This window comes from Pleurodeles waltl, chromosome 1_1, assembly GCF_031143425.1.
Source record: "Pleurodeles waltl isolate 20211129_DDA chromosome 1_1, aPleWal1.hap1.20221129, whole genome shotgun sequence".
Classification (NCBI taxonomy): Eukaryota; Metazoa; Chordata; class Amphibia; order Caudata; family Salamandridae; genus Pleurodeles; species Pleurodeles waltl.
Window position 1 is genome coordinate 990,810,669 of NC_090436.1, and position 19,026 is coordinate 990,829,694.

A 19,026-nucleotide genomic window follows, 5' to 3' on the forward strand; every position below is an offset into this window, starting at 1 on the left:
TGGGGCCTGCACATACAGGAACTCTGGTTTAGAGCTGATTCCCACTTTCACTTTAGCACCAACTATCTAACAGAGTCAAGTGTACCTGCTATCAAAAACAGAAAATGCATATACGTAATGGGAAACGTAGCCCATCAGATAAGCACCGTTTACATCCAGTGTCGTTTCACACAAAAGCCAACAATGCATAGGAATAATTTCCAGGAGGAAAGCTTTTCGCAATAGTGAAAAGTGCAAGGAAAGAATTCTAAATATTATTTGCAGAACAATAAATGAATAGGAAGAAGATGAGCAATGAGAGATGCAATATAAAGGCAACCCATGCCACAGTACACTGTACCATTATTAACTCATGTTGCCTGTGCCTCAACAGACTGTTTCCACTCACCTCTCCTAACAGTGGTGTGCACGTTATGTGGAGCAGCCTTGTCTCCACCATTAAAATCCTGTTTTAAGACATCCTTACCTTCCTGCTCTAAATCGCCCAATAACAAATGCAAGGAATATATTATGCCCTTGTCTGCAACAGATTAAAGAGACGTCGCACTACGATGGCATACCATCCACCAAATACACTGCTACTTTACCTACAGTGAATGTCAGCAACAGCTAATGGGGAAATCTAGATCCCAGCAGGCTAACAATTTTAAGAGGCAGATCAGTTATGGGGGAGAAAAGGCAAGAAACCTGCGAGACAAGCCTCTCATAACTATGCTGTTATCTCACCTCAACATGCACATTTTCTATGTACTTGCCACATATTATTTTGATTTGTTGTGTGGTTAATCGGATATTGAACTAATCCAATATGTTTTTTGGACAAAGTTTGTTAAAGACGTGTTATTTTGTATTGATTCAAAAAAGTCAATACACACCTTCATTTTGAATTTTCGTAAAAAAACGTGTTTCTTCTCTTTTGAAGGATGGCAGCATTTTCTCAGGAACCTTCATGAAGACAGATTATGATCATCACAAGACAAACAGCACTGAAAGCCATGAAGTAGAAATTACAAGTAGTGAGAGCAAACAAGACTACAGTGAAAGCCAGAGCGAGAAAATTACCAATCACAATGGTCCAGAGTCTGATGCACAAAGACAAAATCAGAACAATAGCGAAAATCGAATAGGGAATCAGGACAACTTTAGTTTCCTTTCTGCTGGGCTCCTGGCAGCATTGGACGCCTTAGAAAGGCCGACTATGAGACATAATGAATCACATCCGAACAGTGGCAGCAACGAAAGTCTAGGTATGGACAAAAATAGTCTCAGCAAGGAAAAACATGGTAAAGACCAGACTGCAGTCCAGCAGGAAGAAAGAAGGGGGTCTCAAGAGGAGAATATCAGTGACAGTGTGGAGAATGCTACACAGGAGTATCATAACAGAGCCCATATATCTGAAAACGATGATGGTGAATTGAGTGAAGATTATAAAAGCGATGAGGAACATCAAGGCCAACCCATAATAACCCCGGACTACCCTAAAATAAACAATCAGGTGGAGGACAGCATCTCATCTGAGATTGTCTCGGAGGAGTCCAGCCAAAACCCTCAATATGCACAGTCTGAGGACAATGTACAAGAGAGGTTTAGGGACATCCAGGGAACAGCTTTCGAGGAAGAAAGGGTTAATGCGTCATCAACTGAAAATAAATTGGGAGAGAATACTGAGCTGCGGAGTCAGGAGGACCATGATAGTGACCAAATCAATAGCCAATTGGAAGAGCAAGCAAACATCCAGAGTCTTTATGAAGCACAATTTCTTGATGCCACTGAGATTGACAATGAAGACAAGCAGTATGATGTAAGCTATAGTAATAAGACTAAACTATCCTCTGATGTCAATGATGAAGAAACAAGAAGTGAAGAAAAAGTATTTTTTGAGGCCAGCAAAACGTTTGCCACTGAAGGCAGTGAGATTGTCAACGTGGAGGATCATTCACAAGAAAAGGGAGAAGGGGACGGTGGTGTCGACACAAATGAGACTGGAGAGGACACGAGTGTAAATATGAATTTACAGATGAATGTGAGCAGTGACTTTCTGGTGCCAGTCACTGGTACCAGCCTGGGGCACTCAAATGACAGTTTGTCTGAATCTGCAGAACAGGTACGTCACATAAGCAATGCTAACTGCACCCGTTAGAGTTCTTGACAATTTTCATTTAAATATTTGAGCACAATTTGCAAAAGGCAATTTATTAAGATGTACAGAGAAGGATGCTTGATTTCATCATGCAGCTGTGTATTTATTTCGGCCCCTATGTGTATGTTTTTTCGCTAGATATATGACCACAAGCAAGGTAGAAATCAATCACAGGTTTATTGCAAGTTTATAAAGCAAGCATTGTGCTACTTTGTAAATCTGGCGCGAGGATTTTGGCCTCATTGGGCCACATTAGCGTAAAAAAATAAAAATAAAATGATGCTAATATGGCACAAGGAGGCGCTAGGGGCTCTTAAATATGCCTCACAGGCCCATATTTATGAAAAATGGCAAGCAACTGCCGTAATGCAGTTGTGTGTAATTTCTTTGAATCTTTTATAAAATGACGCACGATGGCGCTAAGAAATAGCTAGTGACTCAAATAAAGACGCTACCCGGTGAGGGATGGCATTGGGGGAAATGGCGCTAGTGGGTCAGAAATGACGTTAGGCTGGTTAGCGGAAACATTTCTGCCACTAGTCAGATTGGCATCATTTTTTGTCGTACAAGCAGCCAAAAAATTGCTTCTGTCTAAGTTTAGACAGGAGTCATTACCCCTACCCCAATGCCCACCACAGGGGACAGGTATCCCCTGGGTGAGCCCTACATACCCAGTGCCAGGCAGGGGGCCCCATATAAGGGGCCACCAGTGTCACACCACACACATAGACAAACATTTACCTGCAACTTAATTGGGATGGATGGGCTCCCTCCTCCTGTAGTGTTCCTGTTGTTTGAGTGGTGGTGTTGCTGGGGTTGGGGTGGGCATCTATGTGCCCATTCCATTGTGTTTACCCATGGATGTGGGCCTACCTGCACTTTAACGCCTAGTGTGACCAAACATTACATAATGTTGCTAAACGGCTTAGCACCATTATTTAGGCCCACCTCCCAGTTGTGCGTTGTTTCTCTGTGAGAGTTAAATATGACACTGGGGGACTAGTGTCGTTTTTAGGGAGAGATCGCCTACCTTGCATCCCATTGACGCAAGGTGGGTTGGCGCATCCTGAAAATGGTGCTAACTCCAATATTTTGACGCTAGATGGGTCTAGCAGCAAAATATAAATATGGAGTTAAGTTAGAACCTCTTTAGTGCCAAAATAAATGGTGCTAAGGTGACGCCAATTCTTCCATAAATATGGGCCATAGTGTTTTATTCAGAGACTGCTCCAGTGGAAATATTACAAAGAAAGAGTTTTAACTGAGGGAATCAGGGACCAAATTAAACATTCTCCTGGTAATTCCTCCATTACCAGGACTGCTCCAAGAATCTCATAATGATGTAGCTATATCCAAAAATGGCTGCAACATCCCTATTCAAACATTAGTCAGTTAGCATTTCTCATTGAATTATATTTTGCAGAACATGGTTCCATCAGTGTCCAGGTCGTGCACTTTTAGATGGTAGTTTAGTAACAACAGTTGTCCCTTGGACTCCACATAAATAATCTACTTTTTGTAGCAATTTCCACCATATAAATGATATACCGATAAATATAATTGAATGCTTATATTGCCTTTTAATTGCAACATTATACCCTTGTCAAACTGGCAACAATAAGCCAATAAACATGTTTGCATTCACTTCAATGCTATTTAATGCTATGTATTGATTGGTATTTCTGAAGGTAGTGTCGATTGCCAGCTTGAATGAAGACCACGAAATTTCAAGACACGAAGAAAAGAAGAATATCATTCTTGGTAGGTATTTGTTTAAAAGTTTGTTAACATGAAGTAATGTAATCTAATTAAACATTATCGAGTGGCTATGTGTGACAGGTGAACAGATATTTAAATTTAAATATTCTTTGGAATCTTGAAATGTATAGCAGTTAAATCCTTAAACTGTGAGAACCTTCCACTCTGTAGCTAAGCGGGAATGCACTTTTTAATCTTGCATGTTCAAGCAACCTGGCAACTTCTACAAGCGGTGTTGTACCCTGTGCCCCACTCCTAGACCATAGATCTAAATACTGTGAAACTGCCTATTTACCACGTCGTAGCTCAATTTAGATTCAATTTTGTTTTGTAAAATGCCACTGGAAATTTAGGGCCACATGTAACAAAAAATGCATTTGTGATTCAGAAATTGCGATTTTTAAGAAATCGCTATTTCTGATTCGCAAAATGCAATGTATCATATTTGCGATTCGGTAATAGCGATTTCTTAAAAATCGCAAATGCTATTACCGAATCGCAAATTGCGATACAGACCCCATTCGCACCTATGGGCCTGTAGACCCATATTTGCTAATTTTGTGCATTTCCCAAATTGTGAATTCCTAACTGGAATTTGCAATTTAGGAAATGCAGAACCCCAGGTTGCTGGGGGCCTAAGGCCCCGTCTTCTGCACCCCAAAAAAATATTTCAGGACATGTAAGGCACACACATGCCAAAGGTGCATGTGTGCGTTACATGTCAATTTTAAAAATACATTTTTAATGCATTTTTAAAATTTGCACATGGTTACCACCAGGTTCAACTTGGTGGTAATAGCGATTCCTTAATGCCCAATTCGCAATAAGGAATTGCTTGTTACATGTGGTTTAGAAATCGCAAATAAGGATTCCTTATTTGCGATTTCTTATTTAGAGAATCGGAATTTGCGATTCTCTAAACATCCTCGCAATTTTAAAGCATCGCTATTTTAGCGATTCTTTAAATTTGCGTTGTGAATGCCTTTCATAAATACTGAAAGGCATTTTTACATTCGCAACCGGGCATTTGCACCGTTTGCGAATGCAAAAAGGCTTGATACATTTGGCCCTTAGTTCCCAAAATATTCGCATAGCAAAAATATAACTTACAACCCAGTTATGAGTTTAACACTGCCTGAAAGAGTGCACCTATAACTATCAATACCATGCGGTAAGACCCAATGAGTACTATGCAATTATGAGTTAAACCCCTCAGAATGGGAAATAGCTCTGCAGATTGAAATTAGCAGACGGAGTTTTGCATGTTATTCTCTATTCCCAGGAATTTATCTCCCAAACATTTATCTCCCACTTTCAGAAAGTGCTAAAAATACGTGAGGAGGGGCTGATATGATACAGGAGGGATGGTGGATGGTCAGGAGCGAGTAGGATAGAAGGCGAGTAACATTCATGGCAGGAGAACTTGCTGCATGAGGAGGTTGTGGTGTGCGATGATGCCTCAGTACTGTTGCAGCCCAAGCCTAAAGCGAATTTATCAACTGCTTTTCCAGACAGTGAAAGTGGGTCTGGTGTTCCCTCATCAGACAAAAACAGGTATGGTACACTGTCCAGTCATGATAGAGTGGAGTGATATTGCACCAGGGGATACTACGCCACCTGATTCGTAAGTGAGCACATTATGTGACTGTGCCCCCATTTATAATCATCAAGGTAACAAGGAAAGTCTTTTCACAATTTGCATTGGTGACGTCTGCCAACATCAGTCACAAAATGATCACACACAAATGAGAACAAACATGGACAAAGCCAAATGTGTTTGTATGTGGATCATGGCTGTTTATTGAGAGTTTACGAGGGGTACAGAAAGTCAGATTTGCAGTATCATTAACGAAAACCAAACAACTCCCTTTCAACTTAATTTTATGGAGACACACCTTATGAATATTCACTGCAGAAATCCAACATTCCTGTCTAGATCTGTTTCTCGAGGACCATTAGTGAGTACACCTGAGCTGAGCTATGATGCAAACCCTTGGTGAGATTTCCAGTTAACTTGAGGAAATGATTCCTTTAGGCTACTCGTACAATAGTTACCTTAGTTACCCCAAAATAACTTGTGATCCGTAAATTTGACGTTGTCAAATTTCTTATATATTGCAACGACTAACTCACAGTGTGACGGACACTGCAGAACTATGACTGATCATAACTTAGGCCTTTTCCAAGTCAAGTCAGACTTCCTACTCACTTTTAGACCTTCAAAACTCATAACATGTTAAGTGACTCTTCGGCTCTGATTGTTCTCGACATTGTAAGCAGGCATTTTAAGTTGACCCTAGATGTACCCTCTGGGATATTTAAAATAAAATATGTGTCCATTTGGCAAACGTAATACATCATTAACAACATCTCGGGAAATTTCCATGAGATTAAACATTAATGCCCGCTGTGAAAGGAGATAAGGTTTCATCTCCCAATAATATATATTTATTTTATTTATTTATTTTTTTCAGACATTTTATTGTTTTCATAAAACAAAAAATGACAAAGAATCCATATTACACTTCTGTTGTGATACAGAGAATAGAGGGAATGCTTATAGAGACCACAATTATATATAGCATTGGACGATCATACACTCAGATCACGGCTAAACCGGATGTAACTGATTAGCTTAAGTACGTATTGTGGTAAAGAGTCAGAGTACCTACCTAAAAGGCGGACGAGATGTAGATCTCTGTGGCACCAGGGTGCTCCGTATTGTATAATAGAAGCATACATGGTACCTAGAAATTGTATCATGGAGAAAAAAAATGAAATAGAAGAAAAGCCACAGAAAGAATTGGAGAAGAGGATAGGGAAAGAGAAAGAGAGAAAAGAATAGGCTTCACTATAGCTATCTGACAGGACCACCAGCAACCATATTCAATGACCTTGGTAGGAGCAGTAGAATACAACATGCAACAATCTCCTCCTATGTTGAGGAACCTGCAGTTCAAAAGACCCCCTTTGGTAGTTTGCATTTCTGTAGATGTTTATTGAAGGAGTCCCAAAGACATCTGGAACCAGAAACACTGTGTAGTTTAGCATAAAAGATGTTATCCACACCTCTAACGGAGCACAGTAAATTCTATCATTTGTTAAAGGAGCTCACTGAGGTTAGTTTCCAATTTGAAAGAATTGTCTAAGTGCCCAAGGACAGAAGCAGGTCAATTAGCATCAAGTCTGTTCAGTAATATACACTGCCTAAAGATTTCCATGCAAGCCCGAACCAACAAAAGAAATTGATCTCCAGTGCTTCTCCTGTTATGGCTTGAATCACAGACTGTATCTTAGTCAAGAGTGGACAGGCCATCATACATGTGAAAAACTTATGCTTTAAGTCCCCCATCTCCTCTCCAAATCTCCAGCAAGTATCTGATGTAAATTTAAGCCAATCTTATGAAGCCTCAATGGAATCCAGTATGTTTTATGAATGGACCAGAATCTTGACTGCACCAGGGCCGGTGTGATTTTTGCAGAAAAGAGGGATAGCCAGATTTTCTCCAATGCGGTGCCTGGGATGTTTGCGTTTTGTAAGGAGTGTATGTAGGTTTCCCATTTCTGGGTAAGTGACCTCAGCAATTAGCTCTTGGGAGATTCTAGATGTTTACATATCTGTGATGCGGAGTGGCCTCTCTCTTGAAATTACCTAGCAATACAGGTAGATCAGGTGGGTACAGAGATTTCAATTTACTAACTCTGCATTGCAATCTCAGGAGTTTACAAAAGTCGATGCCTGCTAACTTAAATGTCCACTGTAGGGTCAAAAACAGAATAGAGTGTGAATGAGTCCCTACATCCCCATAGAGTTTATACCCTTCCTCTCCCATGAATCTCAAAATACAGTTTTCTCATCCAAATTAAGCCTATGATTGTACAATAGGGAGGAAATAATTCAGCCAGATATTTGATGGTATAGCCATTTACCAAGCTGTAGAAGGACTGAGATTGCAACCATTAATATAGGTCTAGAATGTTCCAAAGGGAGTCTGGCTAAGTTGTGTATAGAGAGGGTGGGGCGGAGAGGTAAGAAGCATGTTAACTGCATCTCTATAGTAAGCCAGGGAGGGGAACAGTTCTTGTGCACCTGAAACCACCAGGATCTCTAAGAGATGAGGAATGCTAGTTGATATTATGGGTAGTCAGGGAGGTTTATACCTCCAGGGGATTGACTCATCTTCAACGTGATCATGGATATTCTTGCTTTCTTGCCCTTCCAAAAAATTCAGATAACTATCCACTGATTTGAAAAAGGAGAGGGAGAGGCATAACAAAAGCATACTGGAAAGAAAGTTGACCAGAGGTGCCACCATCACTTTAATGCTATCCACTCGACCACATCGGATGATATTGTTGGGGGACCATGTGTTGAGTAGGGCTTTTATTTTGATAAGGGTTTTGTGTTCATTAATGGAGATGGAGTGAAGATCTTTACTAAACCAGACACCTAGGTATTTGATAGCATCTGGTTGTCACTTTAGGACTAAGGTTACAAATTAGTGCCTACATTCAGGGGACATTTAAAGGGAAGACCTCAGTTTTGTCCTTGTTTGAGGAGTAACCCACTACCAATGAGTACCTCACAATATGATTGAATATGTCTCCAACAATCATTAGCTGGTGCATGTGACATGCAATCATGAATCAATGCTTTTTCTGGACATTTCTCAAATTATCAGGAATTAATATATTATAACAGAATTGGCTGCCTTCTATCATATTACTGGCCCAAGTAATTATATTGTATTTACTAGTTGAGTTCCTTATTGGTGCCAATATCCGAAGAATGGCAACTTTAGAAGGACTTCAACTTCCTGAGGCAAATTAATAATAAAACATGTATGTAAAATCACACAGCACATAATTAAGTAAAAGTCTTGTTTTTTCAGGGTATGTAATTGATTGTTTTTTGGTGGATAATTTTATTTGCTCCTCGTTTGTCCTGAAAGTCTAAGAGACCTAGAACAGTTTCTTACAGTAAATGTTATTACCGCCTCCCCCTTCCTCCTTTTCCTTGTTCTTATCTTTGAGGGAGGACCTGCCCCCAGACAGCTACTTCTAAACCACAAGCACATAAGTAAGCTTTTTCTATACTCAGTCAATCTAAGGGCTCTCTTCCTACAATTCCACCTGCTTTTTGTTGCGGCTTTGCCTGTGCAGACTTCAAATCACGAAGTAATTGGAATATCTTACCTTCGCTCTGTGACTCTGATGGTGGGTTGGGTGGGATTTAGAGGCATGGGACCTTTTGCTAAAGTCCTCTTGCAGGTCCTGGTCCAGGTATTAGGGATGCATTTCAATTTATTTCCTGGGGATTGTGTCTGTTATGGAAGTTTTGAGAAGATATGAGTGGTCCCCACATTGCTGCTGAGTCTAGTTCCTGCAGCAGCCGTCTTGGATTCAGGGAGATTGATTTCTCCCTATACATTTCATGACAATCTGTGACTTTCACACAATTTGAGTGAGAGGTAATTGAAGTTATGGATTATGGAAGGTTAGTGAATGACTTATAATCAAACTGGTATGCTGGTCAACAAAGATGGTCTATCCTTTCTTTTCATTCTGTGTAAAATCTAATGAAGGAGACTTTCAAGAACCCAGTATCAGCTCAACTCTACTCTCAGTTTCAGAAAAAAGCCAGGAAGATGTTTCTAGTTATCCGTATCATCAAAGGCATTATTTTCTTTGAGAAGTAGAAAACTGTATGTACTATAAACTATACAACATTTCCACTGTCTGTAACAGTAGATCCTTTTTTTTCCAGCCTTACTGTTTGGTGTGACACCTTTTCTCAAGATATGACTTTACCCCTACTTGCCAGATTTATAGCTTTGTAATCCTTAGTGCATCTCTAATCTTCACTATCTTATCTTATTAGAAGCCTTAATTGACTGTAGCCCATGTGGCATTTTTTGCATTTTTATTGCCTTGGTCACTGATTTATTCCTTTATATTATGCTCATGTATCATCTTTTCCTACAGATTTCCACTCCTTTTCAGACTATAATTATTCCTAGTGACTCCCTTTATTATGCCCTTCTTTCCGATCACCTGCCGTGGGTTTTGCCAACTCGTTATCTCTTGTAGGTAGTTTTATCCAGCCTTCACCACCAACTTCTAAGAGTCGTTGCCCTTGTATTTCTTTTTTCTTGTCCTTGATTTATACCACCAATCACAATTTTCATTTCTCATTATCCTATCATCTATTTATTTTTAGATGCATTGCTTGACTGACTCCTCTTGTGCTGACAATGACTTTTTAGCAACTCTTTAAGATTGAAATGCCTTTGACAACAGACAATATATGGACTCTATTGACTCTGAACTGTAAAATAATCCCTGGAGTTAAGGGCCATGTGTCTTTTTATGTATATGCACATGTTACGTGTTGTTCTGCATCATTTGATCACTGTTTAAGAACTTCATAATTTTAATGGTTGGTTCTTCAAAATGTCCTTTGGTCTCAACTGCTTGTGTGATTATGCTCCATTTTGGATGGAAGTGTGAAATTCTACTCTTAATAATAAGTCTACAGTGAACCATTGTTTCCTTGATATTAACATTGTCCCAGGTTCCTGATAAGCACATTGGGCGCTCTCTTGTTTCCACTCATGATTATTAACTCCTTGGCCCTCAGGTAAAATCAAGCAAGCTGCTATCATGGAAAAGATACATGTTCAATTGGACAAAGGCCAATTTCAGCAGTACCTCCAAAGGACTTGTGTTTCTGGGTCTATTCCATGTCTTTCTGGAGCAAAAGTCTCAGGAGGCTTTGGGTTGGTAGTCAGTTTGAAAGGAATAAAAACAGTAGTTTCCAGACTATGCAGTTCAGGATGGATAGTTTGCAGAAATGTTTCTCATGACACTTCTGGAAACATTCCTGGCATCTCTGACTGAGTAATATAATATTTCCATAACCCAAAGAAGATGGATTATCAGAAGTTCATTTGGATTCCCATGTCTTTCAGACCATTATCAAAGTCGTGACTTTCTTAATCAAATCTGCCCTCAGAGTTTTCTCCAAAGTCCTTGCTTCTGTAGAAACATTTTTTTTATGATCAGGAAGTCATTCTTCACCCATACCTGGATGACTGGATCATTCATTCAAAGACAAACTTAAGAGACCTTTCAGCATCTCAAGTCAGAATGCCAGACGCTGAACTCCCTAGGGTTATATGAAAATTCTTGGGTGGCTCCTGTTGATAATATTCAGTTTGTTGAAGCAATAAGTCAGAAAGACATAGGCATATTGTTATTATCAGCAGACCATGACTGTCCATGCAATTAGTTTCAGCAATGAGGTTGCTTCAAATGTAGGAAGCCATGACATCAACAGTGTTTGTCATTCTCTGGGTTCCCTTACATTTCAGTCCAATATTGAGATGAATTCTCTAGCAGTGGAACCCATTGTCTCATCAGTAAATGTATGCCATTCTTCATGCTCCACCGTCCATAGAGAAATGTATCCAGAAGAAGGTAATTATTTTGAGGACAAACAACTCCATAGCCAGGGCTTATTTGAATTGCCAAGATTGAACCAAATGAAGAGTTCTGACATTCTTGGCTTTTTGGATAGGAACGTGGGAAGAGAAGACATTGCTATTCCTGAAAGTGGTGAACATAAGGGGGGATAGACACAGCTAAAGTCAATCCCATGAGTCATTTCATTCCCTTGTCCCAAAGCCTTTGTCCGTCCAGTATCATTTTTCACCAAATGTGTGTCATGTTTAGCACTCCTTCAATAGATCTTTTTTTGTGATTGCTCGCAATAATTGCTCTCAAAGTTTTGTCTAACTTCTATCTTCCCAGGACATGGAAAATAGACATGATGATATGTCATTGGTTGGAGGGTCTTGTCTTTGCCTTCCCCATACTGAATTGTCACAGCTGTATGAGTGTGATGGGTAGTAGTTGGGTTCGTACTGTCACTGGTAGCCTAGATTGGCATTGGCTGGTGCAAGGTGCAGTGGACTCCAAACAAAGGTTGTGGCACCTGTTTGTTTTATAAATGCATTTCTGACTATGACTCGAAGACTGTTGGCTGATATGCTGAGTCAATAGGAGCTTTATGGTTCTGGAGTCCCTCAGTGGCCTAGGAGGAATTGGTTTATAGATGTATCTGACCAGCAGCTGACTCTGCCACTTTCCCCACCACCTCTTCATAACCTCCCTTCAGTTTGATATGTCTACAGAGAAAGTACTTCATGGTTTGGAAATTGAGAGAAGGTGATTAAAAATTCTGTGTCTCTCAGAGGGAGTGGTTTGTGCTACAACAGCATCAAAGAGGTTGTCTTCAAGGAAAGTGGATGACCATATTCATACATGGTGGAAGGTTAATAGGACTCCCCCCGGTGTGAGTAACCTAACCACACAACAGGACCTTCACCTTGATCCACGCACTGCACCCCCCAAGCGCCCACGCTTCACAGAAAGGGAGCTAAGGACCGTGGTGGATGAGATACTGAAGGTCGAGCCACAATTATTTTGGGCACAGGTCCAGCACACACCCATCGCCAGGAAGATGGAGTTATGGCAGACCATTGTCAACAAGGTCAATGCAGTGGGACACCATCCACGCACGAGGGACGACATCTGCAAGAGATGGAACAACCTGCGTGGGTAGGTGAGGTACATGGCATCCCGGCACAACATTGCAGTCCAGAAGACTGGGGGAGGACCGCCACCAACACCACCCAACTACACTGACTGTGAGGAAAAGGTACTGGCCATCCTGCACCCTGAGGGCCTCACTGGACTCACTGGAGGAATGGACTAAGGTAAGTCATCTACAATTACCCCATATCCATCACTCCTGTAATGCATGCACCACCCCTCCCCTCCAACATCCACTAGGACCACTACTCCACCCAGGCCACAATCACAACATCCAGTCACCCTGCATGCCCACAATTCCACCACCAAGCCCACAAACCTCCCCCTGTGCACAGCCACCTACCCACTGCAAGTAATCACAAAGGCACCACACCACCCACAATGCACCTCCACATCCTAAGCAAAATGCAATGCCAATCTCACAAAGGCACCCTGCATGGCCCAAAAGTGGAAAACCTGCACAACACAGCCCAGCCCTGTGCACCCCATCCGATTATGCAATTATAACGGACATGTCCCTTCCCCCCAACAGGCGCCACCACCCATGCCACCCTGACAGACAGGACAAGGAGTGACAGTGCCCCACATGGAGACAGAGGCACCACCCAGGACACTGGAGAGGGAACCCTGGACAGTGAGGAATACCCTGGTCCCTCCACAGTCCTGGACTGTCAGCATCCCACAGTCCTACCCAGGACACCACTGACACCCCTACCACACATCCACCAACATCAGGCCAGGGCAACCAGACCTACACGTCTGTATCCAGGCCAAATACTGGTGGAACACAAGGACAAAGGCCACAGTCACCACCTACCAACAGGCAGGAAGACGATGGCCCCAGTACAAGTGGTACCACCAGACCTATGCAGGGGACGTAGGCAAAGGGGGCTTGAAGATCCAGAACCTTTTGGGCCTGGCGGCGCAGGGTACGCCTAAAATCTCCTTGGATTCACCTGCCTCAACTAACAGAGACACGGGACACTCTGTCAGGCGTAAAAGATCAGATTTTATTAGCTGCAGCTAGTACAGTTGTCCAAGAAGTACACAAGGTATGTTCTCAGGAGACTGCCACTTTACTTTGTGGCGCACAATCTTATATACCGTATAAAAACCATTTATTAACTACATACATTCCCAGAACACATAGAAAGGAGCCAGTAAGAATAACGTAAAGATAGAACAGAGCCAATAGAAATGTCGGAAAACAAGACAGCACAAAGTATCAAGTGACTTAAGGTTGCCTCCCCTCCAGCTGTGTTTGTCACCCCTCCCTTGAACTTATTCATTAACCGATCCACAACGAAGTTGCATGTGGTGTGATAAGTTTGTGTGCGTTTGGAAGACAGTTGTGAAATGAGAGAATACTAGCAAAGGACAGCGAAGGCCAGACGATAAGATAAGATCGGCGGAGAATAGTGTGAGCCTACAGATAGTTGAAACAAGGATTAGAAAACCAGACAGGAATTAGTGTACTCGGTCAGACCTTAATACCAGCCTTGTAAAGATAGAGGCAGAAGGCTGTTTTGAACACCATGTTGCAGAATAAGCAGAAAAGGCAGAATGGACTTCGTTCGCTGTGCTGCCTGAGTGAAGGCAACATAAAATGGCGGCGGGCCACAAAATGGCGGGTCGATACGATCGTATTAAAAATCGAATTTCCTCAGACCCTCCTTTTGCCAGAACTCAGGCAAGATACACAAACTCATGTTAATCTGAGTCGATGTCTATGGCCATGAGGTCATCAAGCTGTTGCTGTACCATCATTTTGATATTCTCTGCTCTTTGTGACTTAGGTTTGGGAATACATGCAGTAGCACATAGGTTGCAGATGGCAGGACCGCAGTGCATACAAAGACAACAAGAGAATATAAAAGCTAAAATTACTCCAAAGAATGTCAATACCTTCCAACCCCATTTGGACAGTAATCCCCAAAACCACTCTGAAAAGGACCAATCTCCTTCGTCCTGATGAATCGACTCGGAGATTATGTGTAACTTAGAGATAGCTTGGTATACTGTCGGAGCGTCATTAGGTATGAAAATACAGCAACTTGATCCGATCAATTTGCATACTCCACCACGGTCCGCAAGAACAAAGTCTAAGGCAACACGGTTCTGCAAGGTCATAAGACGATCAGCCTGTAGTTCAGCTGTAATGTTACTTAAAGCTCCTACAGTGATGTCTATGGTGGTTTCTACGACACGAACCAATTGCCTTATATTTCTGCTGTTGGCCATTGGACCCCAGAAGGGAAGAAATCCTTTGAGGAAATCTCCTCCCTCTTGTCCTGCTGTGTCTTTCGAATCCACAATCCCTCTGCCATATCTATTTTTATGATGGTTCGCAGGAGCGGTGTATGTAGGGGGAAGAAGAAAGGCTATATAACAAGTACCAGAGAAATCAGCTGGCAACCATGTATAAGCCCTATCGTGGCAAACGAAGTATGTACCTTGAGATGGTACTAACGGCAGTGAATTCAGGGCTGAATAAACATATGTATGGGAACATAAACTTTCTCTTTGTCCGGTGTTTGGAGTTCTACCATTTATTTGCAGACAGAAATTTCCTTGTTGGGGTATGACCCGTATCGGAGGAGATTTTCCTTGCTCAATCTTATCATTGAGGCTAGAAATGTAATTAGTTATGTTCCAATTGGTATATGCTTTTCTTTCATCTATGGAAGCTTCACTTTTTTCCATGATTTTAGCCATAGCTACCATTCCCTTTATCAATAAACTATGACTGAAATCTGAACCAACACTATGTGAACTGACAGGTTGTTTAATTTTACTTTGATATGCATTATTGAAAATGACAAAATAAGCCCAAGCGGAACCTTCATAGGAGAATGGAAGAACTAAATATGGCATTCCTTTTTCTACCGTATGTGGTATGAGTCCACACACCCAACAGTCAGTTGTATTGATCACTAACTGATGTTGATGTAACAACTGGACGAAGGAATTGTTAAAGTATTCAGTTCTTCTGATGAGTTCATGCTGGGGAAGAGTGTGAAATAGGTGCGGAGAGATAGTAGAAGAAGATGTAGAGGTAGGAGAAGAGACAACTTTTTGCTGCAGAGTAATAATGATCCAGTTTACAGATGCCAGAAGAATACACGACAATATAATGACGCATAGAGCAATACTACAACGACTATATATTTCTTTACAATTATTCTTTACATTTTTACTTTCTCTTTTATCTAATGTAGCCTCCATCTTTCTAAGTGGATGCTCACGGCAATCTTCCTCAATCACTGTAGTCACGATTATCTACCGTCCTATGACACTGTGAGGTCCTGCAGGCCTATTGCCACTTACTCAGGTCGTAACTAAGACTCCTACCGTGACCCTGCAACCGGGATAGAGTACTACATAGGAGAGAAAGTTACAAGTTCTTTGGTCTTGGTCTCAAATTATAGCGTTCCTGTCCAGAGGCAGTCTGGTTTTGAAACAATGTTCCTGGATTTGTCGTGTTCAAGCGACGATGCAATGGTATTGCTTCTTGAAGGATGTCGTCGTCCTCTTTCTCAGAAAGTGTTCCAATTAGACGCGCATCACTGAATGGTACAAATTGCGGAACTTTCTCACTTTCAGAGTCACTGATGCCTCTACGGACCCACTGATCGAAAGGCAAGGGCAAAGGCACTTTCTTGCAGTGCACGGCATGCACCCAGTTTTTCTTTCCTTCGACTTTAACTGCTGTTCTTGTGGTCAAAAGAACCAGGCGTGGCTCTCTCCATCTGGGTTCCAAATTTCTCTGTCGTTGGAAATTTTTCGTGCAGACCCAGTCACCTGGTCGGATGGAATGACCTGGGTCTGTGGAAGCCTCTGGTAGAGCACTCTGAACCTGTTGATGAAGAACACGCAATTTAGTTGTAAGGTCATGCAAGTAGTCAATCAACATCGGGTATGGCAAGTCTGAGTATTTCTTAGGGCGAGGAACTCCCCATACATTAGCTGGGCGACCAAATATCACTTCGTAAGGGCTAAGCCCCAAACGAGAGTGTACTGCTGTTCTGATGGACAGAAGAGCCAATGGTAAAGCATCAGGCCAATTAAGTCCTGTGCTAGCTTGCACCTTAGCAATTTTAAGCTTCAAGGTTCCATTGTAGCATTCTACTAAACCAGCCGACTGTGGGTGATTCGCCGCGTGGAACTTCTGTTTTATGCCAAGACCTGCACAAACTTTTTGCATGACTTGACCCACAAATTCGCTCCCATTGTCACTCCAGACAATGCGCGGCAAACCAAACCTAGGGAAGAATTCTTTCAAAAGTATTTTGGCAGTTGATAAAGCAGTATTGTCCTTCAGAGGGTAGGCTTCTACCCATCTAGAAAAAGCACATACTACCACCAGAACATATTTGAGGTTGTTGCATCGTTCCATGTGAATATAATCGATCTGCAACACCTCAAATGGATATGTTGGAGGAGCAAAATGACCTGCTGGAGTTGGGGTTCCCTTTCCCGGATTGTACATCAAGCAAACAATACAATGTTTTACTACATTATTTGCACACTTTGGGATCCCTTCATTTTGCCACACTGGAGCCAGAAGTTTACATATTCCTTTTGCACTTAGGTGAGCTGGACCATGTGCCATAGTAACTACAGGTAGTACATAAGCATCTGGTAACAGCCAACGTTGATGTTCTGATAATTCAACCCAACATCCCATCTCATCTAACATTCCTGTACTTTCCTTCCACTTTCTCAACTCATTCTCCGTAGCCTCTCCTTGAATTGATTTCACACTCTCTACTGTATCTTCACACATTCCCTTTTCTCTTACGCAGTTTGCGGGACCTGCAACATACATTCGACTTGTGTTGTCTCTGGCTGTCTTTTTCGCTACCTCATCTGCAAATGCATTTCCTCGACCAACATCGTCCACAATCTTTTTGTGTGCACTACACTTCACGATCGCTATCTGAGTAGGCATTGTAAGTGACTCAAGAAGTTCAGTCTCTAATTGACCATGTTGTATCTTAGTACCATGGGAAGTAAAGAATCCTCTTTCCTTCCATAAGCGCCCAAAGTTAAACGCTACACCAAAAGCGTATTGGCTATCAGTGTACACGTTTACTCTTTTTCCTTCGGATAACACACACGCTCTATTTAAGGCTATCAATTCAGCTGCCTGAGCTGAATTATGTCTAATGCGTGCTGTCTCCACAATCGTATGCAAAGTAGTAATAGCGTAGGCTGAAACTGTATCTCCATTCGGGAGCTTGAAACAAGAACCATCTACCCATAGTGTTCCATCTGGATTCACTAATGGCGTGTCTTTTAGGTCAATTCTACCCTTAGTCTCTTCTTCAGTACGGAGAAAACAATCATGCTGTTCAGAGACATCTCTCTCTTCTGGAAGAGGCAACAAAGTAGCTGGATTCAGGGTATTACATCGTTTGATGTGTATGTGACTAGCCAAAAGCGTCAGCTCATATCCGGACAACCGAGCACTCGTAAGATGCTGCGTTTTTGTCCTATTTAGTAAAATATCCACTGCATGTGGCACCATAACAATGAGAGTATTATCTAGCACTACTCCAGCAGACTGTCGAATAGAAATTGCTGCTGCCGCTGTCGCCTTAAGACAACTAGGCAATGCTTTAGCTACTGGATCTAACGTAGCTGAGAAATATGCGCATGGTCGCTGTTGATCTCCAAAACGCTGCGTTAAGACTGACAATGCACAACCCTCTCTTTCGTGGACATAGAGCGTAAAGGGCTTACTGTAATCAGGAGTACCCAATACAGGAGCAGAACACAAAGCAATACGCAAATCAGTAAAACTCTTCTGACACTCGTCAGTCCACGGAAGAGGCTGAGGCGTATCTTTTAAAGTTAGCGCCAACAGCGGTTTAGCCAATAAAGAGAAACTCGGAATCCACTGTCTACAATAAGAAGTAATGCCCAAAAAGGCACGTACCTCTCTTTGTGTGGATGGCACTGACATTTGTGCAATTGCCTGAATTCGTTCGGGGGTCAATCGTCGTCCCTCCTTTGACAAGAGATGACCCAAATAAGTCACGTCGCGACAGACATATTGTAATTTAGAAGGAGAAACCTTGTGATTCAGATCAAACAAATGACGCAACAGTGCAACGGTCACGTTTTTGCAAATCTCCTCTGAATCAGCGGCAACTAATAAGTCATCCATGTACTGAATGAGAGCGGCACCGGACGGTAAGGAAAAGGCATCAAGATGACATTTTAGAGCTTGACTGTAAACAGAGGGACTTTCACAATAACCTTGAGGTGCGCGTTTAAACCGGAAGCTTCGGCATCCGAGGGAAAAAACCAAAAATATCTCTACTCTCTTCGGCGATGGGAATACTAAAGAAAGCATTCTTTAAATCGATAACTGAAAACCAAGTCGCTGTAGAAGGTATCATCGTCAACAGAGCAGTGATATCTGGGACTACAGGAAACTGCGGTACGACAATCTTGTTTACCTCCCGAAGATCAATTACAAAACGATAAACAGGAGGCTGAGAAGG

The 19,026-nt window shown here is 41.9% G+C and overlaps 1 protein-coding gene across 2 annotated transcripts in view; it reads left to right on the plus strand.

The window, feature by feature from the left end:
* LOC138290887 (SPARC-like protein 1) overlaps positions 1-19,026 on the plus strand; it is a 221,440-nt gene that overhangs the window by 44,806 nt on the left and 157,608 nt on the right. For both annotated transcript variants that reach the window (XM_069230278.1, XM_069230279.1), the window contains 2 exons: positions 923-2,104; positions 3,829-3,901. In XM_069230278.1, coding sequence (XP_069086379.1) covers positions 923-2,104; positions 3,829-3,901 — 1,255 coding nt within the window. The remainder of the gene's footprint in view (positions 1-922; positions 2,105-3,828; positions 3,902-19,026) is intronic.